The sequence below is a fragment of the Bubalus bubalis genome, chromosome 1, assembly GCF_019923935.1.
Source record: "Bubalus bubalis isolate 160015118507 breed Murrah chromosome 1, NDDB_SH_1, whole genome shotgun sequence".
Taxonomy (NCBI): domain Eukaryota; kingdom Metazoa; phylum Chordata; class Mammalia; order Artiodactyla; family Bovidae; genus Bubalus; species Bubalus bubalis.
Window position 1 is genome coordinate 71297288 of NC_059157.1, and position 22623 is coordinate 71319910.

Genomic DNA, 22623 nt, shown 5'->3' on the forward strand with positions numbered 1-22623 from the left:
ATAAGTATTTTGGATTCATATAATTTTCTTGTTGATAAAACTTAAGTAGTTCAAAGTTTACAAATCAGATCTATCATAGTTGAATCCTGACCATTTCAGAAATAAGTTAACTAAAATTCAGGCACGTACATATAAACATTTTAGTACATTCTTAATAATAATTAAAAGTTACTCTCTGATTGAATGACTATTAGTTTATGATTCACCTTGTATCTTTAATTTCAGAAGAGTAAAATGAGAAATTTTCCTTATAAGTAAAACCTGGCTATTCATAAAGGGGAATTTTTACTCATTTGATAATATAGTATGAAATGTTAAGACAGCACAACTTTGTGATTAAATGGAATAAGTTTGATCACACAATGGAAAAAAAAGAAATCAACACAAGGAAGAATGATGTATTTGAGAACATTTTTAATAAATAATGTGACAAAATTACTTTTCTGATTATTGGATTTTCAGTATGCAAAATTATGGCTAAAAATAAGAGGCTTCTTACATGAACATAATGAAAACATTAATCACATGGATTGTTCCCTTAGTACTGCACACCTTTTCTATGTAAATTTCAAATTATCTAAGTGAACACATTTAGTTTTTGGTGAACACCAGCTTTTTTTTTTTTTTTTTTTTTGTGGTTCAGTTTTGTTTGGCTTTGTTTTCTGGGGGGATGGCAGGGCTAGGGGGATGGGTCAGGACTGATACCTATAAATGAATAAATGTACTTTTTTTCTTCAAATAGCACCAATTATAAAGTCAATGAAATTTATATAACAAAAAAAAAGGGTCATAAAAATCTACAGTCAGAGGACATCATTTGGCAATTCAAAGCAAGTAATGCCTCCATTTGAGCTTATAAGGAAATCTTCTAAGCTTAACCAATGGCCATAACAAACTTAAACCTTTTTTTCTTTCAGTCCAGGAAAAGTAAGAACCGTTGCATTCATGGCCCACAATAAAGTATGCACGTTACTTCACCATCTGTCATCATTCAAATATTCCAAATACAAACATAGAGCATTAACAAAACAGGTTAAAAACGCTTCTCAACATTTTTTTTTCAATAAGACAAAAAAGGTTAATAGTTACAATGGTTTACAAATAAAGTTTAGTGATTGTGCTTTTAAAACCAAAAAAAAAAAAAAAAGATTAAAAACAGTGCATTACAAAAACAAAAATCAAACTTCCTTAAGTGGCACTTCCGAAAGTTGAACTGACACTACCAGAAGAAATTCAGGCCAGTTGAGATGGGGATGTCCTTATTCAATTGGTCATTAAAAACATCCATTTGTTGGTAATATGCATTTATAATTGCTTTTTGATTGAAAAATAGAACAAGGTTTTTGCTGGGCTGACTTATGACAATGACTAGACAACCAGAGATCCAACTGGCTTACACCTACTTATCCAAAAGTAAGTTTCTGATAACAATATACTTCAGTGATTGAAATGAAGACAAAATAAAGTACCACCAGGGGTTGCGAAGAGTATATATTTACAATGTTTCTACCCCCTTCAAATTGATTATGGTTGTCCTGCATTTGCTATGTATTTTTTTTTTTTTTTCTCCCTGCAGAGGGTGGTATGAAAGACTGATTTTAAAATCATGTTAAAATGAAGTTATGTTTTAGTTTGCATTAGCAGTTGGTTATAGAAAGATTATATCTTTAGAGCCCTTGACATGAAGTTGATTCGTCAACTCTGCATCTTTGATCAGTAAATTGGCTTGGTATATAAGCGGTGCAATGCTATATCTCAGGGGCAAAATGCAAAAGAACTGTTTTGTTCTCTCCTGTTGGCTGATGACTGAAGCAAGAAGTCAAATACTTCCCTTGCCGGAAGCAAGGTGAAATGATTTGTTCCAACAGCGAGGGGAATAGGGAGGTTCTTCCTAGGGATAGGGATCAAATAACAATGATAAAACCCCAGTAAAATTTAAAAAATGGTATTCCAGTAAGAGGAATGAAAACGACAATTTGTACACTCTGATTGCACTGAACATTTTATCTGGCGTCTTATGTCATCTGACACAAGGCATCTTGAGTGATAACTTTCACATTAGATCTCATAATCCTCTCTGGTTGTCTTCAGCTTTCAGTTTCCTGTAAGAGATAAGGTCCTGTTAAATTTGAAAATAAAACCTCGAGTGTTGTCCTACTTCATATTTATTTCATGCTTTTATTATTACATTGTTTCTTCATTCATTCCCTAGCATACACTGAAAAGTGCTCATGGCAACATACTCATACATCAACTTTAGCTGGTTTTGATGGCAAATCCAGTAGTTCTCTAACAAGTACTGAACTGTGTTCCACCCAGTGTCTGGGGATTAGGAAGTGTGGCACAGGGAGAGGAACAAGAGCAGGCCAAGTTTTCTACCCCCCAGCCTCAACTCAATACGATAGCTCAATTTTTACTGGCTTCAAGTAGCTGGTTGCCTATATTGACTTTTTGTGCCCTCAAAGGGCTCTTCTAAAAACAAAACAAAAACTAAACCAAAAACCTGAAAAATAACTTTTCTAACAGCATGTGCAAAAGGATAGTCTTCTTATTCTAAACCTCAAAATAAAAATACATTGGGCATAACAGCAAATTCAATTAGACATAATTAATTATAATTTTTCATCTTCTATTATACAAAGTTATAGTTTAACACTCTACTAACAATCTGCTCGAGATAACATTTATTTGTAGGAAGAGAAATTTGTCCTCAGCTTATCTTTTCATTGAATGGTGAAAACACAGTCTTAAACACAGGAGATGATTTTATAATATAATGTGACTTACTGCCAACTCTACCTTACAATACTATTTATAGATTCCAACAAAGGATATCTTTGAATCAAGAAGTGTTCTCTATTTGGGAAGGTCAGTGGTAAGTATTAGCTTCCCATTTTCAAAAGACTGAAGATGAAAGGTAATTGCTCAAATCGTCCTGATTAATCCCAGTGATCACTAGATGGCAGATAGTACAGGCAAAACACCCTCACTCGCATTTTATAACTCTATCACTTTACTGGGTTTTTATAATCTGTTGTAATACTATGAATTACAATTATCTAGATCAATAGTTCTTATTCCCTAACAACATATTTGTTATACAAATTTCCTATCTGAATATGAATGCTAATGTCTAAAAAGAAACCATTACTACCATTTAAAACTTTGGAACACATTTCAAGAAAAATCATTAAATTCTAAGACTTTCAATTGCTGTCATCACTAACAGGGTTTGTGATGAAATAGTAACATTTCTGTAGACTGATGAATGCTTTAAACTTTGAGGTTTATATAAAAACTAGTCTCACAGTGGGAAACTTGAAAAAAATTATAGATACCTCTAATTCTTCATTATTATCTTCTCTTTCATATCCTCCAAGAACTTGCATCTCTGCAATATTTCTTCGACCTACATTTGCTTGTTCTCTTTGTCTGCTTCCTGATCCTCTTGATGACATAGAACTTGAAGAACTAGGATCTCTGGGATTATTTGATGTCGGAAAAGTAGGTCTACAGTAAGGCAGGATATCCTCTGTGTAATAAAATATAAGTGCATATGAAGCCCGGTGTACATTTTCATTGTATAATGTATCACTATGTCCATAAATCGGAATGGAGAAACATTAGTGTTTCTGAGGAATAAATGAGGACATTAACAATAATGAATAAGGCATTGAAAACAAAAATAACAACCCTGCTGTTTTCCTGGTAGTGGCTGGGATTTAGATTGATTCTGCTCATAAATTCTTATCTGTCTCAAATTCACTTGAGATCAACATCCTTAAAAGTGGGAAACCAAACCTGGAGTCAGACATGACTTCCAGTCTTATCCTTCACTATGTTATCTCCCATTATTTCAGGCTTTAGTTTCCTCTTTTTTAAAAAAAAAGTGATAACAGTATCTACTAGGACACTAGGAGTTGATGTGAAAACACATGAGATATTGTAGTATGTACGTAAATAAACTAAGGAGGAATTATTAGGCATTGATAGGAAAAAAAAAAAAATCCCAGTCTTACTGAACCACCAAAACAGAGTCAAACCTGGGTTCACGCCCTTGATACCAAGATGCCCACCTCCATTTCAACATCATATTTACATTGTGGAACCCTGAATCTGAGAAGCCTGACACTGTTGCTAGCTTCAAAAATCAAGCCACTCCTGGTAAGTGCTGTCTTGTGAATGACTCTTTCCATATGCTTTAAATTTGGTGATGCTTCTAATGTTCCATCTTTCAACTGCTCACTTCTCTCCAAAGCCTGTCCATTCTAACCTTTGGACACAAAACACATCAAAACAGAGCACAGCAAAACAAAACCAAACCCTTCCACATGCCCTTTTGTTCTCTTCCCCCAAAAGCTTCTCTACCATCCACATTGCCTAAATGAAATCTGATTTCCCAGGGAGTCTACACTGAAGTTCCTTACAGTGGAAGAAGGGAAGCTTGCTTTCAGGTCACCAACACTAGCTATAAATCATTGCTCTTCCACCCTTGAACAAAAACACCCTATTCCTGTGAGGGCCAAGCAGTGGAGTTATGTAACCTGTATCATCCTCTTTGATGCTACTTCTCTCCTGTTGTATTCATCACAACTTTCATTCCTGATCCAGACTTCTGATTCTCTGGTGTTTCAGAGTCCATGTGGATCACTATACAAGCACCTAGCTAGCTTCATTGAACTTGGCCCTCTCTGACCTTCATCTTCTGTCTCTGTTTCACCCAATTTTTTCTACTGAACTTAGCTTTTGACAAACTACATCATTGGCAAAACCAATACAATAGTGTAAAGTTAAAAAAAAAAAAAAAAAGATCCTATGGATAGCACAGGGAACTGTAAATATCTCTCTCTCTCTCTCTCTCTCTTTGGTTAAAGACTTTCCCCTTAAGCCGGTGCTCTACATAAATCTATAAATCTATCTCTACTGATAGCTTAGCATAGCTTCTTGAAAAGTAATCTGGACTCAGTATTAGTCATTACAACTCCCATTCACTCCGCATTTCACTGAAATCTACTTATGCCCACTTTACTACTACAAGGGAACTGAGAAAACTCCCTGTTGACTTTGATAATGCTAACCATGTTTCAATCCTTAGGTCTCTAGACTTCTCACTGCCCTTCATCTGAAAACCACAGCCAATGTAAACACTACTAGTCTCAGCTCCTACTTCTCCCCGCTTCCTGGCCTGTCTTTGGTGGGCTCTTCTTATGCAGTGCCTCTTACACGTTGATGCCCTTCTTGCCGGTTTCTGCTTTTAGCCCAGTGTGCGTGTGTGTGTGTGAGCATAAAAGCTTTTTTTCCCCACTTACTCTGGGCGAGTTCATCCATTCTCTCAGACTGTACCTTTTCTAGAATAGAGTGCCATGAGGACCGATACTTGGCTTTGTGTATTGATACCATCTCACCTAGATATATAATAGGTTATTGATGCATGAGACAGGGTGCTCAGGGCTGGTGCACTGGGATCATCCTGAGGGATGGGATGGGGAAGGAGGCAGGAGGGGGGTTCAGGATGGGGAACACATGTACACCCATGGCTGATTCATGTCAATGTATGGCAAAAACCACTACAATACTGTAAAGTAATTAGCCTCCAATGAAAATAAATAAATTAAAAAAAAATATTCTGACTGAATAAATGGGTGGCTTTACTATTTCACCATGATGAGTTATTAATGTATAATTCCTGAACTCTGCCCAACTGCCTCCTTTTGAGGGCCCCTCAAACTCCACAGATTGAGCACTGACTTTACCATGTCCATGCCTCTGAGATTTCTTCCCCCTCTGTATCCCTTAATGTAGTTAATGGCATCACTAACCTTTAAGATATCTTAGATAGAAAGCTGGAATTATTTTAATATCTTCTCTCCTTTCCAACAACCTTCCCATAACCTCTTAAATGAACCTTTTCCACATATTCAAATATATAACACGTAAGGATGATTTTAACTAAAAAGTTTCTTGACTATTCCCCTCAGTCATCCCTGCTCCCACAGCCTGGTTTATATTCTCCATGTCTCTTCTGAGGTTGTAAATTTCTTCTAACGGGTCTCTGCTTCTTGAGTTATTTCCCTCTAAACTTACTTCACTCAGCTACCTTCCTTTTACAGGAACTACAGGGTCTCCATGAGGTAAGCTTACATTTATCTCAAGAGCTTCATCTTGATCACTTTTACTGTCTAATAACACTGAATTTCTTATATTCTCCTCAATGTACCTCAACTTCTCATTCTGACTTTCTCTGCCAAAACAACCTATCTACTCTTCTTGCCCAAGCTAAATTCCACCCTCCTGAAAAGTCAGCTTATGGGTCATTTCCACTAGGAAAGATCAAGAAGTCTTTCTTTACATTCCATCACCCACAAGACTGGGCTAATTTTCCCTTCTCTGGACTCTCAAGTATCATGACACCATAAACATTATCAAATATGGGTGTATCTGTGAATAAAGATTACCTGTCTCCTTCCCTGACTATAAGCTCCTTGAGGTCAAGGTTCATGTATACACATAAATTTCAGGACTAGTACAATGCTTCATAACATGTAGATGTTTGATATATATAGAAATAAATTGAACTAACTGAGGTAAATGTCAGCAAAAAGATCAGACTTTGAAATCTAAAAGACCACTCTCCTTAATTGAAAATAACCATTTGTTACAGATGTAAATCAGGGAGCCTCTTTAATTATAAATAGCAAAAACTGAATTATGAAGGTTAAAATTACAGGAACGCACAGAAATGATAATTAAAAGACACAAAGATAATTTCATCTCTTTGTTTTAATTTTACATACACCAAAATCATTCTGAGTTGTTAAATTTTCTCCTAAAGAATTCAGCTTATTTTGGAGAAATGTTGCTTGTGAGCAGCAAATTGGTCTGTAGTTTCAGGTCAGATACAAATCTCATAAGTTATATTGTGACATTTGATTTATGAATTATTACTTGGAGTATAATTGTTAAAAGTTCAGATCACCTTGGCTTTTGATAAAAAAAAAAAGCACAGTTTTTCAAACTTCATATTATAGTGATGTAACCAAGTAATCTGTGGTCATATAGTGGAGGCATCTGTGCAAAACTCATAACTTTACCATCACTTCATTGCAGAGTCCATGCCAGAGTGAGGAGTTCAGGCTTCCATCACAAAATGTAGTGAACCTGTCCTCTATATTGAAAGAAAGTTGCTAATGACCAGATGCCCATAATGAACAGAACAGACTGATGTCCAATCTTATCAAACTGCAGCTTTGAAAACAGCTGTAGTTATAAACTGCACTTACAGCCTTCTAAGATTCATTTCCCCATCACTCTTTCCTGATTCCTTCATCAATTACCTTCTTTTCTTGTATCTCTTCTGCCTAAATAGGTTCTTCTCCTCAGTCTATACTAATGTTCAAATATCTTACCTAAAATCATTTCCACAGATTCTGCCTTCCTGTCAAATCTTATCTTGACGTCTCTCCTTCCCAACCTTCTGCAGAGAGCCCATACTTATCACATCCCTTCCACAATTTTCATTTACTTTCCAGACCCTACAAGTCGAGATTCTATAGTGACTATTTGATTTAAAAAAGTTAAATGGTGGTGGTGGTTTAGTCACCAAGCCTTGTTCAACTGTTTGCGATCCCATGGTCCACAGCTCCCTCAGGCTCCTATGTCCATGGGATTCCCCAGACAAGAACACTGAAGTGGGTTGCCATTTCCATCTCCAGGGGATCTTCGGGATCCAGGGATCAAATTCAAGTCTCCTACATTGGCAGGCAGATTCTTTATCACTGAGCCACCTGGGAAGCCCTTGATCTTTAAATACCACCCACAAAATAAACATTTGTAAAATCTCTGTGTCCTTCAGCCATTCTCCCACCCTACCCCCATTCACATTCAACTTTCACTTCTGTGCCATTTTATATTCCTTCCCATCTTAAAATGTCCTTCTCCATTATTTCCAGGGTACTATTCTTTCTAGTTTGAATGGTTTGATTACTTTATATCACTGGGTTGATTCCACTTCAGTTTCTGTACAGAATGTTCCTCTGCCTAACATATGTTTGTATGTATGAATGCGTTTATTTTCCCTGAGGTATAGTTGATTTACAATATTGTATTAGTAGCATATAGTGATTTAAAGTTATTATAATATATTATAAAATAATGGCTATATTCTCGTGTTATTATAAAGTAATGGCAATATTCTCTGTGCTGTACAATATGTTCTTGTAGCTTATTTATTTTGTATGTAGTGGTCTGTACCTCTAATTCCCCATCCCTGTCTAGTCCCTCATCCTTTTGCTCTCCCCACTAGTATCCTTAACCATCATGCAGTATCCTTACAGTCATCTCTGTGGTGTGCTGGAGAGAGCTGACATGTTCACACAAGGGTCTACTATACCCCTCTCCTCCGAACTCCACATAACACTGATTTCATATTAGTCGCTTGAAACTAGCCATTTTGGATGTAATTACACAACAGAAGTAAGCAAATGGCTACAAATTAGGGGCTTGTTCTGTTTCCTTCCCAGAGAATTGATTGTTAAACATTATCCCCTACATCACTGCTGATAATTTAGCTTTTGTAATTCAAACAATTTTCACCTCTGTGATGCTGAGGTGAACAACATCCATTCTCTACGTACAACCTTTCTCCTGATCTTTAAACTTAGTTCTCTAAATTCTTACTGAATTTTTTCATTTCTATGTTCTTGTCAGTACCTTAATCTAGTCATAACTGAAGTTATTTTCCATAAGACTTTTATCCTTTTCCTCATTTCTTTACATTGTTCAATACAATTATGTTGTACAGTCATGGAAAGCCATCTAATTAACATTTGAATAACTTTTTTACTCCCTTAGTTCATTTTACTTTTTTACATTCAATTAGTCACCAAGTCCTATAGGATCTATCTCTGAAATGCCTATATAGGCTGTTTCTCTTTTTAATTTGCACAACTCTTTTAATTCAGTGCTTTCATATTTTATACCTAGATTATTTTGCAAGGTTCTGATACCCTCAGCTACCCAATTCCAGACTCCTCCTTCACTATAGAGCTCTGTCAGTTATTTTTTTAAGCAAAAAAAAAAAAAAAGGATAATTTTTTTAATTCTTATTTTTGATTACATAATATCTTGATTAATTTTTTTGCTGGCTCACCGCTGTCCATATCATTAATCCCAAACTCTTCAAAATAGTATTCCTGGCCTCCTCAATCAGGTTCAACCACCTTTCTAGTTTTGTTTTTGCCATTTGTCCCTGGACCCAAGCATCTTATTTTCCAGCCAAACTGGAAATCGGAATTCACAAAACATTCATTTTCACATTTTCATGTTTTGCCTCTATTTATTTCCTTTCTCAGAAATCTCCTTTTCCTTTGTAACTTGTGTAAATCATGCTTTCCTTTAAACTTCAACTAAACTGGCACCTCTTCAAGGAAGACGTGCATAATATCATGTATTAGAACTGATTGTATTCAAATTACCTGGGTGCATACCTGTCTCCTCCAATAGAGAGCAAATGTCTGAATCTTACCCTTTGTACCTGATCCTAAAGAGCCTTAACTGTGTACCATGCAAACATGTTCAATCTGTATTTATTGGCTGCTTGACTAAATAAGTACCTTGGATGAGATGAGTCTTTGCTGGTGGAAGGTCTCGTTTTGCTGCCTTGTTTCCTCGTCCTTTCCCATCATTTGGCTGTTCCTGTGCTTCTCTGGCATCACCTGGATTTGGTCGCATATCAGCAACTTGTCTTCCATCCAATACGTCTCTCCCCTTGTAATTGCCTCCTTTTCTATCTGATGATCTGTCTGTTCTTGCTTCTATAGAAGGGAGTTTTGGCACCATCACGGGTCGAACCTCCAGCTGGGCCTTGGATTGGGCAGTGGGTGACTTGATAGCAGGTGGTGGCACAGGGGGAGGTGGAAGATCTGAAAAGAAGTATTTAATATACTGTGAAAGTCTGCCATTTCCAAATCTGTCAACATTAGTGTTACCATTAGAGTCACATTCAATTGTGAAATAATAATCTTAAAAGAATTGAACAATTGAAGACAACCAAAGAAGAAGAAGACTAACAATTTTAATGTACTCTCGTTTTTATTTATCTGGCAGTCTTTACCAACTGATCCACCAGGGAAGCTTCACGACTGGAGTGGATAGCCTATTCCTTCTCCAGGGAATCTTTTCAACCCAGGAATTGAACTGGAGTCTGCCTTCATTGCAGATGGATTCTTTACACAGTGAGCTACCAGGGAATCCCTTATCTGGCACAGGAATATTGAATCATAGAGCTGGGACTTAGAGATTAGTTAGTTTGGGGATGGCTAATATGGACATATATGCTATAGCTTTTTCTCCCCCAACCACGGCTGCTGCGAAGTTGCTTCAGTCGTGTCTGACCCTGTGCGACCCATAGATGGCAGCCCACCAGGCTTCCCGTCCCTGGGATTCTCAAGGCAAGAACACTGGAGTGGGTTGCCATTTCCTTCTCCAATGCATGAAAGTGAAAAATGAAAGTGAAGGTGCTTAGTCGTGTCCGACTCTTAGCGACCCCATGGACTGCAGCCTACCAGGCTCCTCCGTCCATGGGATTTTCCAGGCAAGAGTACTGGAGTGGGGTGCCATTGCCTTCATGGCAGATCTTCCTAATTGATTTCACTGTAATGTTGTTGATCCCAGAAGGATATCCTTACTCTTCAGGCAACCACTTCAGATTGATTGAGACTGGCACTTGAGTTGAGACCTCTTTGCCATCACTAATCTACCTGAATCCCTTCTCATTTTGTAGATAGGGAAGTTCAAACACACAGATCTTAAGTTATTTTCCAAACTTAAAGCTAAATATAATCAGAACCAGGACTAATGTCCTCAGATTCCTAATTTCTGATTCAGTGTTCTTTATACTACCATTTCATTCTATTGAATCTTCACAATCTACCTGCATTGGTATGCTCTCTCCACTTTGTAATATGGAGGTTTTAAACTAGATAATCACTAGTACACATATAAGTTAATTTTTATCTATCTATAGTTATATATTAATATATTATAAATAATTGGATATTATATATAATTATACTTCTCATAGACATACTTAAAAATAAAAGTAGGCATATAATTTTATATCTAGAAAATGTATTTTCTTTAAATACATTATTTTTTTAAAAATGACTCCTAGATACACTCCAGGGGAAAAATATATATAACCTAGTAATAGTTGATAACTTAGTAGAAGAGTATGAACAGATTCTAGTTTTCGTTTGTTCTGGCTGTAGTATGGAGGATGAATTAAAAGGAAAGTCTTAAATCCAGGAGGCTAAAATGTTATTTTAATAACTCAGTAATTAATGATAGGAGATAGAATTGTACTGGTGACTTTCAGATGGAGAGTAGATGTGCCTGAGAGCGTTTAAGGAATAAAAATCAATATTATTTAACGATCAATGGAAAATAGCAGGGGAAGCATGATGTGTGTGCAGTTGCTCCTGTCTGACTCTTTGTGACCCCATGGACTACAGCCCACCAGGTTCCTCTGTCCATGGAATTTTCCAGAGAAGAAGACTGGAGTGGGTTGCCATTTCCTCTTCGAGGGGATCTTCCCAGCCCAGGGGTTGAACCTTGGTCTCCTGCATCACAGGTAGATTCTTTACTACTGAGCCACCAGGGAAGCCCCAGAAGACTATTCATTAGGTAACTTAAGATTTTTGCCACAGTTAACTAGTTGGATGAGGAATGCAGGGATAAGAAAGAGATGGTTTGCAAAGGAAGAGCATGAGTTCTGTTTCAGAAAAGTGAACAGGAAGAACTTCTGAAGTATCCAGGCAGATATATACAGGAGGTTGTTATATATAAAATCTGAATTTTATGGGAGGTCAAAACCAGAGATCTAGAGACTTGAAACTATCAGCACATTTTTTCTTTAGTCATGACTTTAGAAATGGTAATGTTTTCATATTCTATGTGATATTAACAGAACAAATCAACTAAAATATGAATAGGGTATGTATTAATAGTAAATGTTTAGTATTACAAAATTAAGCTTTTCCATAGAAAACATACATGGTAAAAATTTTAAAGTATATAAAAACTTGGAAATATAACCCTTCATATGTCCTCACCTTCATTTCAAATCCTCAATATTGATGCAGAGGTAATTAGTCTGAATGGATGTTTATAGATCATCCCAGAAATTATTTATGCATAGAAAACAAGGCTGCCGAGTTGCATAATTCCAAGGAATACCATTCACATTAGAAACTATGTAAAATGGCCATATCTGGGGTTTTGGAGCATGCATGTCTGCCCACCAGAATGTGATAGCCTTCCTTTCCTAATAACATAAAATGATTATATATTTTTTTCACCTAAATGTGTAGTTGTATACATCTCCATACATAAACATATAGCTTTACCTCTTCTGATGAAAAGTTTGTATACTGTTCTATTTTATGAATATATCATTATTTATACAGTAAATCCCAACAGAGGAATATTTAAGTTGTTTCCAGAGATATTACTATTATTGGCAATGGTCCAGTGACTATTATTTACATACACTAGCATAAAAAATTCTTGAATATTAAAATCATGCCTTGAAAATTCATAATATAATAGCAAATTAAGGGGTCTAGCAAGCATCACTTTTAATCTAGTGTTTCTCATTCTTGGTTTTTTTTTTTTTTTTTTTTGAAAGAATGAGTTTTTGAAGGAATGAGTTTTTCTTTTAAAAAATGAGTTTTTTAAAGAATGATTTTTCTTTTGTTTCTTCTGTGTATTCTTGCCACCTCTTAAGTAGATAAGAGTTTTTAAAAGTAATTTTATTTTGACTTTATCTGTCATATAACTAAGGCATTAGAATTCATTGTATTGGTCTCTGAAAGCATAAATTTTGAGATATCATCTTACATCCAGCTGTTTTACTTAGGACTGCATCATTAAAACTGGTCAGACTGTTACTTGCATACTGTTGTTCTTAATTCTCTTAGCTCACCATGTTTTCTAATAATAAATAAAATAAATAATAATAAATAAAATAAATAATAATAATAATAAATAAAATAAATCTAGGAAAATCAAAAGCTTTTTGTCTTAAAACATAAACTATCACTGTCACTGGTGATGATTTTCCTCCTTTAACATTTTTTTAAAAACAACATTTTTAAAATAGTTGTTGTTCAGTCTCTCAGTTGTTTCCAACTTTGCAACCTCATAGACTGCAGCACACCAGGCCTCCCTGTCCTTCACTACCTCCCAGAGTTTGCTCAAACTCATGTCCATTGAGTCAGTGATGCTCTCTAACCATGTCATCCTTTGTCGTACCCGTCTCCTCCTGCCTTCAATCTTTCCCAACATCAGGGTCTTTTCCAATAAGTCAGCTCTTTGCATCAGGTGGCCAAAGTATTGGAGCTTCCCCTTCAGCATCAGTCCTTCCAATGAATATTCAGGGTTGATTTCCTTTAGGATTGACTGGTTTGATCTCTTTGCAGTCCAAGGGACTCTCAGGAGTCTTTACCAACACCACAGTTCGAAAATATCAGTTCTTTGGCACTCAGCCTTCTTTATCATCAGTTCTCGCATCCATACATGACTATGGAAAAACCATAGCTTTGACTATAAGGACTTTTGTTGGCAAAGTAATGTCTCTGCTTTTTAATACCCTGTCTAGGTTGATCATAGCTTTCCTTCCAAAGAGCAAGTGTTTTTTAATTTTATGGTGTAGTCACAGTCTGCAGTGACTTTGGAGCCCAAGAAAAGAAAGTTTGTCACTGTTTCCATTGTCCCCGCATCTATTTGCTATGAAGCGATGGAACAAGATGCCGTGATCCCCGTCATTGACTACTTATTTATTAAAAATAACCCAAAAGAGAGAAAAGACAGATTCTACTGAGTGACTTAAAGTGAAGAGACCCAACGCTGAGCTATTCTAAGTTCAGACTGAGCCTGTGACTGGGAATATGAGGAGAAGAAAAGTCTAATTCAGAATATACCTGGAAGCAGAGGGAGTGAGTGACTGCAGATTCATTTCTGCACTATGTCCTTGCTACAAACTCAGACTGGATTGCAAATACAGCTTATCAGGAAGCTGATGACTGCCACTATCATCAAATCAAAATAACTAAAAAGCCTCTTGATGAAAGTGAAAGTGGAGAGTGAAAAAGTTGGCTTAAAGCTCAACATTCAGAAAACAAAGATCATGAAATCTGGTCCCACCACTTCATGGGAAATAGATGAGGAAACAGTGTCAGACTTTATTTTTCTGGGCTCCAAAATCACTACAGATGGTGACTGCAGCCATGAAATTAAAAGACATTTACTCCTTGGAAGGAAAGTTATGACCAATCTAGATAGCATATTCAAAAGCAGAGACATTACTTTGCCAACAAAGGTTCGTCTAGTCAAGGCTATGGTTTTTCCTGTGGTCATGTATGGATGTGAGAGTTGGACTGTGAAGAAGGCTGAGCACCGAAGAATTGATGCTTTTGAACTGTGGTGTTGGAGAAGACTCTTGAGAGTCCCTTGGACTGCAAGGAGATCCAACCAGTCCATTCTGAAGGAGATCAGCCCTGGGATTTCTTTGGAAGGAATGATGCTCAAGCTGAAACTCCAGTACTCTGGCCACCGCATGCGAAAAGTTGACTCATTGGAAAAGACTCTGATGCTGGGAGGGATTGGGGGCAGGAGGAGAAGGGGACGACAGAGGATGAGATGGCTGGATGGCATCTCTGACTCGATGGACGTGAGTCTGAGTGAACTCCGGGAATTGGTGATGGACAGGGAGGCCTGGTGTGCTGTGATTCATGGGGTCGCAAAGAGTCGGACATGACTGAGTGGCTGATCTGATCTGATCTGATTATCAAATCATAAAATATCTGGGTTGACTGGGTATCAAAGCTGATGATTACCAGTATCATAAGATCATACAAAGTCTTGGGAATCTATGACTCGAGACAAAATCCCCAGATGCTCTATATAGATGCTATCTATAATACAGGTAGAAAAAGAAGAGAATCTGATGGTAATTTTGAGTTCAAACTTACTGTATATAATTGCCACTGTATATAATTAACAGAGGGGAATGATGGTAGGTGTAATTTCTAATATAAACAGATTACCAAATATTTTTTTAGGTATCACAAAATAAACACTGAGTCAAATCAGGGATTATCACAGTATAAACAATTTCATATTTCATAAAATAACAAATAGTACTTTCAGGTAATTCATACCGCTAATAGCTCAAACTGGGTTTAAAAAATGGGATCATGGAACTCATATATATGTATAGTCTCTTTTTTTATACAATTGTATAAACACCATTCTTTATACAAGACTCTCTAAATACCAATATAATGCATGTAAAGTAATACAAAAAAAGCATAAACACGGAGACAATTCTGCCAGCATTCACTCACTACAGAGATCCATTTACAGACTCTATTTACTAACTGTTAAAAGTCCCAAGACCTTGTAATTAATGATATATCGAGTCAAAACAACATCATTCCAAAGAGGGTGAATTTATAACTTATGAAAAGTAGAGCTGTAGAAATGATGTAGATTCGTTTTTTAGGTCAAGTATGTAAACAAATCAGGAAGGGTTGCAAAGGGGTGGAAAAATCTATTAGAAGGTCCTAAAATGCACTTATGCTTGGCTTTAACTCAACGAAAGTCTGACTGATCAATATTCATATATTTGAATCCTGCCCTTTATCTGGGTGAAAGCAGCAAATATGAAATAAATAGAGTTAGATTCTGCCTGTCAGTATTCTACAGCAGGCAGTCCATCACTTTGCAATGAGTACTCCCTGGGTGTCTATGAGACCCAACATTTACCTACAGCACTAGTATGGCTACAGGCCCAAGAACTAGTAGGCTGTTATGGGCTCAATTGTGTCCCCTCCAAAATTCATATGTTGAAGTCCTAACCCCTAGCACCTGAGAATGTGACTTGTAACTTGAAGACAGGATCTTTAAAGAAGCAGTTAAGTTACAGTGAGGTCCTTAGAGTGGGCCCTGATCCCATCTGCCTGGTGTTCTTAAAAGAAGGTGGCACATAACATACACAGAGGGAAGACCAAGTGAAGACATGGGGAGAAGGAGGTCATCTATAAGCCAAGGAGAGAGGCTTCAGGAGCAACCAACCCTGCCAACCCTATGAGCCTGAACTTTTAGCCTCCAGGGTCGTTAGGAAATAAATTTCTGTTGTTCAAACCACCTATGGTTTTTCCAGTAGTCATGTATGAATGTGAGAGTTGGACCATAAAGAAAGCTGAGCACCAAAGAATGGATGCTTTTGAACTGTGGTGTTGGAGAAGACTCTTGAGAGTCCCTTGGACCGCAAGGAGATCAAATCAGTCCATCCTAAAGGAGATCATTCCTGAATATTCAATGGAAGGACTGGTGCTGAAGGTGAAGCTCCAAATCTTTGGCCGCTTGATGTGAAGAACTGACTCACTGGAAAAGACCCTGATGGGATGCTGAGAAAGACTGAAGTCAGGAAGAGAAAGGGATGACAGAGGATGAAATGGTTGGATGGGATCACCGACTCAATGGACATGAGTTTGAGCAATCTCCGGGAGTTGGTGATGGACAGGGAGGGCTGGCTTGCTGCAGTTGCAAAGAGTCAGATACAACTGAGTGACTGAACTGAACTGAAGCCATCTAGATAAGGTGGCTTACCAAATTACTCTTTATCAGTTCAGACACAGATCTATCAGTTTAGGTTCTTTTTTATTTTTTCCTTATAGAGGTCACAAAATTTCTGTAAAGGAAATTGATAATTTGAACAAAATGTATAAAGATGCTACATGCTCAAGACTGATACAGCATATATTGAAAACAGTTCACATAAGAAATCTATTGACAATAATCAAACGCATCCATCATAATTGATTCAATCATCAAAATCCAAAAATGAAGAAAACCTCTCCATGTCTTATTGATATGTTTCTCATTTCCACAACTGGCAGCTCCTTAAGTTCATTCTCCTCCCTCCCCTCTTTCTTCTTTAATAATTAAAAAAAAATTGTATTTGCCATAGAGATTCTTCATGAAATGGATTATGAATTTTTTTCAAAACCAAGAAAATGATTTCTGATAAAATGAGTTTTCTTTCCATACTATAACCACTACTACCAAGAGTACATGCATTTTTTATTTGACACATTATGAAGAAAAGATTTCAGTTATTCAAGATGCCTTATGGAAACGTACAAAATAGTACACAGTTTTATTTTTTTCTTTACCAAATCAGAAAACATCCAGAATCAAATTCAAGACTTGTTAGTAAAATAAGCATAACTCAATGAAAGATGGTTATCAAAACGCTAAGAGGAAGTTAAAGCTAGTGCTTTAACCATTTTGTCTATTTTTGTGACTTAGAGAAAATAATTACTGGCTTCTACATCGTGGTGTATATTATGACTATTCTGTATAATCACATGTAAAATGAACATTTAGAAATTTAAATAATATTTCATATTAATATGGCTTTTTGTCTTTACAAATATTTTAACATGTTTCTTTGGTATTTCTGAAATTAAAAATAACTTGGCTGCTTCATCATTCAATTTAATAGCTATTTTTCAGGGATTAGTTAGAATTTATATTTAATTATTAAACACTGAAATAAATGCTACAGAACATGGGGTGATGAATACAGATCACAATTTTCAAGCATATTATAATTTATAACTGCAATGCTATGCCCTCTAACTGACATGTTTACATTATTTAAAGCATTTTTAAAAGCATCACTCAATGCCAGAAGCCCCTCAAAACAAGTATAAATAAGAAGTAGAAAGAGTTACACAAAGCTTTAGGCCAGATTTTCTACCTGATGTATTCAACCTAGATGCAGTCACATCAAGGTTTGATGTTTGACCAGTTTTTCTGTTAGGAGCAGTGTCTTCTAGATAATAAAAACTGATAGAACAGCTATAAAACTTGTAAAATGCCATTATAGGGGTCCCATAAATGTAAAACTGCCAATAGAGTTTGGGGATTTATACCTAGTTTTCATCCCTTCACAGAGGCAAACATGCTCAAAGCCATTATAATCACCATTCAGAATCAGATAATATTCTGACAGCTCAGTTTCCCTGACAAAGGAGTCCCAGGCAGGATCCAGGAGGCCCAGGTGCGCTGTGTCATGCCAGTATTTAATGCAGTCTAATATCAGATAGATGCTAGTGAGAGAAAATACTCTGAATAAAGTACAGATAATAGCATGGACAGCCACTCATTGCAAAATTACTTGTGCTCATCATGCTGTGAGCTTTGTATTAAATTTTTTCTGTCAAGTGGCAGGAATCATGGGGAGAAGTGCCTCAGAAAACCCTCCTTGTAACCTTGGATAAGGATCTATAATATTAGGCTTTCATATGATAATGGCAAATGATGCCCTTTTTGAAAAACTGCTGACTGGTAATGAAAGTTCTAATCAGATTGTGGTTGGAGGGGACCAGGAGGTGGGAACGGTCCCTGTGACAACCTTCTTCCCCCCACCCCTTTAGTAAATTTAGCAAACTTGACAAGATGGGTGAGCCTGAGAGCATTTATCTTACATGAATTTCCAACAAAGCCCTTGAGGTTGTTTTATAAAACGAAAAGGTGGCGGTTTAATAAATGCCGGGCCACCTGAGGCACTTTCATTAAAGGCTTTCTCTAGACAACATCACAATGCTTGCGATATTCGCCTGTGCTCCCTCTAGAATACAAACCTCGCCTCTTCAGGGACAGTGGAGACTGTATGTGAAGGCATGAAGGAAGATGATTCCATTTGCCTTTTGGTGCACAAACTGTGAGTAACACCATTATAGTTAGACTTTATATTCAAATGAGCTTATTGTCTTCTATTCAAATGAGTTTATTGTCTTCTATTTGAATGCAAAATTCTCCAAGGGAAAAAAAAAAGTGAGGACATTGTGGAAGAGTTATCAGTGATGAAGATTAATCCCACGCCATTACTTCAACTACAGCAATACCTACTCGTTTAAACTATATACTAACCTTTTAAGAATATTAAAAGTATTATCCTTTGTTTTAACTTCCTAACTAACCCACTTACTAGAAAACTGCAGGGACTTGAGATGCCTGACAAGATATGGAAGTTGATCATTCCTCTAAGTAATATGAGGCTTACTGTTAATGAATTTTTAATGTAATTTCTAATGTCAGTGGATGCATTTTCAAGTCCGAGAGAGCCAGGGTAAAGAGGCAAGATTCATAGATGTTTTCAGCCATTTCAATGGACTTACCATCTGTGTAGGCTTCTCTGCGCAGATGTCCTGGCTGGTGTTTCTGCTTCTTGGCTGGTCTGGCCTTCTGAACTACGGCAGCACTCATGTTGCTGTCTGTAGAAACAGGACTTGTGGGTCTAGGGCACTGGGAGGCATGAAAATGGCGGCGGCCTGAGGAAAACAATCAGAGCCAAACTCAACAATAAAGTTTAACAGTAATAATCAAAATAAAACATTAAAACTAGAAATATCCCTATTAAAAAAAAACCTTAAATAAATGATTTTAGTAAACAAAGCTGAGTTGCTTCAGTCGTGTCTGACTCTATGCAACCCTATGGACTGTAGCCCGCCAAGCTCCTCTGTCCATGGAATTTTCCAAGCAAGAATATTGGAGTGGGTTGCCATGCCCTCTTCCAAGGGATCTTCCTCAGTGGCTCAGCAGGTAAAGAATCTGTCTGCAGTGAAGGAGACACAGGAGATGTGGGTTCAATTCCTGAGTCAGGAAGATTCTTGCCTGAAAAATCCCATGGACAGAGGAGCCTGGCAGGCTATGGTCCATGGGTTGCAAAGAGTCAGACAGGACTGAAAGACTAAACTTATCCTAGTAAACAATAGGATTTTTGTTATGCTGCTTGAGCTATCCACTGGAAAAAATAACCTAAAAGTATTTCATAGTCTTCTTTTTTATATAAACCTTGGTACTTTTATTCTGCTAAAGTTCTTAATACCTAGGCATTAAAGAAAAACATTGTAACTATTTTTGCAGCTCCCATCACTAAATTGTTCTTGTTAAACAAAACTGTTAATTAAATTTTAACATAATATATCCAATGTCTGTTTCTTTCTCAAAAGGAATAGCCAGAGCCCTTAAGAAGTCCATGTTCTAAGAATAAACAGTACAAAACATGTCCCTTATTTTAATTGAATATGTTTGTGCTCTTTTCTGAAGACAGACTCCTAAATTTGAGTACATTCTCAGGCATTTTTTCTTACGGTGGCCTAAAATTTAGCTAGCTCACATACCTAGACCGGCCAAAACTACTCATACCCCTGTTCTCTTAAAAGATATTTATTTGCTTCTTCTGGATATTTAAAGTGAGCCCCTCAGAGACTTTTATGTGTTTTGGTGCTGGGGTAAGTAGTTTTTCATGATTTTGATCTTGGAGGGACAATATTCACAGGTGATAAATGAATCTGATACTCAGACATGGTACACTGCTGTGCTCTCAAATTCTCTGGCTTTCTTACAGAGACATAGTACAGCAGCACAAAATATTTAATCCATAATGGCAGTGGAGATCTATTGGCCGTATCCTTGATCTTTGTTATTTTGGTTTCTTGAAATTCCAGAGATTCAAATGCAGAACTTTCTGTTGTATGACAAGAAACTTCAGAGAGACCAAGACAACATGTGTTCTGGCTATAAACAGTAGCAGTCACAGAAAGTAAAATCAACGCATTTACAGGTGATAACTGAAGCATTAAATAATAGATATTAATGTGGCCTAGTGAGAAACAATGTGATTGGATTGTTCATTCATATTAACTTCAAGCTATATGATAAGCAGCACCCTTTCAGGAAAAGAACATTTTAATAGGCAGACTCCAATGCATGTTTTGTTCATTATAATCATGAGCTAAATGAAAGTCATAAGAGCTACTAAATTACAATACAATGAAATATTAAACCAAACTCTCTTTAGCTATGATGGAGACTATTACAATTAAAGTTATATAACCATGAAAAAAGAGAATTAGGGCTGAGACTGAACCCATTTCTCATTCTATTGTGTAAGGCCATCTACTGCTCATAGACCCTGAGGCATGAGGTCATTTACAGATGAATTTTCAAAATTATTTCTATGTCTCGTTGATTCAATGAACTGAAAAACACCCATAATACAATATGAAAGCAGTAGTTTGAGATGCTTAATTTCATGTAGTTATTTTTTTATAGAAGATTTAAAAATAAGGAGAAACAAAAGCTATATATAAAGTCAGATGTTATTTATTAGGAACCATAGATTGGTTTGCATATTATTTTATTATACGCAGCAGCTCCTACGGGAAAAAAATGAACACCGGTTTAATATCTTCAAGTATAGGCCTGGCTAAAATAAGTATGCATTCTACAATAATAGTTTGAGAGATATTGGACATATTTTTTTCCTATAACATATTCTTGATTAATAATATATAGAAAAAAAGCTTTATGAAGTGAGTTAAATTTTCTTTGAATATATTCTACAATGATAAGAAATAATGACCAATTCAACATCTAAAGAGACCATGGAAAATTCTTTTGGAACATGGAAAATAATTGCAACAATGTGATAGTTACTAAGCTAAGAAAATAATAAAATAAGATAACAACTATTGATCTGCTGTGATAATCTTTACTTTCTCAGAAATGTCTCTCTTTCTTATTGATCACATTATTTTTATTCTATTTGTATATTTTTAGTTACCAGAAATATCACATATATTGAACATGTATAGGAATATATATATTCCATTTTACAGAAATTAAAATGTGAAAAATATATACTTAAAATTTTTTTCTTTCTCATACTATTTACTTTCTAAACAAAGATGGGAGGAGGAAATAAGTATAAGAGAATTAAAACATAAGAATGGATATATAGTAATTAAAAACAGGCTACTAGCAATAAAAGGGGAAATAGAAAAAATATTTAAGTATTTAGATTAACTTGCTCTCCAAATTATTAGATTAACAATGTTTAGTTTAAGCATAGAACACACTTATGCTTGCAGAAGTATATATATTATAAATATCTTTATATTTTCTCAATTAAATTAGTATTCTAATTGAGATGCATGAAAAGAATGGGGGTTAAGGAGAAATAGCCCACTTTCCAACAGTTGAGTGTCCCCCCAGACATTTATCTATTTCTCCTGGATAATTTCTAATTACATGGGATGAGTGAACTACCTCAATTAATTTTATTTTGGTGACTTTTTACATCTTAAAATAATATATATATATAACACAATCTCAATTGATCACAGGCATTCCAAAAGAAGTTGCACTTATATTTGCTAAGACTATCTTAAGAATGAAGACTTCTCATATGATTTATTAAATAAAATAGAAGATTTAAAAAGTCTTGTCAAGAAAAAGGGAGTAGGCATGATACTTCATAATCTTGGGCCTTGGTCTCCTTGCTGTGCTCTACTTAGTGGTTCAGTCCTGTTGGACTCTGTGCGACCCCACTGATGGTAGCCCACCAGGGTCCTCTGTCCCTGGGGATTTGCCAGGCAAGAACACTGGAGTGGGCTGCCATGCCCTCCTGCAGGGGATCTTCCCAACCCAGGGATCGAACCCAGGTCTCCCTCATTGCAGGTGGATTCTTTATTGTCTGAGGCATAT

At 36.3% G+C, this 22623-nt stretch overlaps 1 protein-coding gene across 9 annotated transcripts in view; it reads right to left on the bottom strand.

Moving 5' to 3' along the window:
• Positions 1-397: 397 nt before the first annotated feature.
• ROBO1 (roundabout guidance receptor 1) overlaps positions 398-22623 on the bottom strand; it is a 1291095-nt gene continuing 1268869 nt past the window's right edge. For all 9 annotated transcript variants that reach the window (XM_045165076.1, XM_045165073.1, XM_045165072.1 and 6 more), the window contains 4 exons: positions 19251-19403; positions 9612-9920; positions 3339-3532; positions 398-2102 (listed from right to left, as the gene is read on the bottom strand). In XM_045165076.1, coding sequence (XP_045021011.1) covers positions 2088-2102; positions 3339-3532; positions 9612-9920; positions 19251-19403 — 671 coding nt within the window. In that variant the 3' untranslated portion in view covers positions 398-2087. The remainder of the gene's footprint in view (positions 2103-3338; positions 3533-9611; positions 9921-19250; positions 19404-22623) is intronic.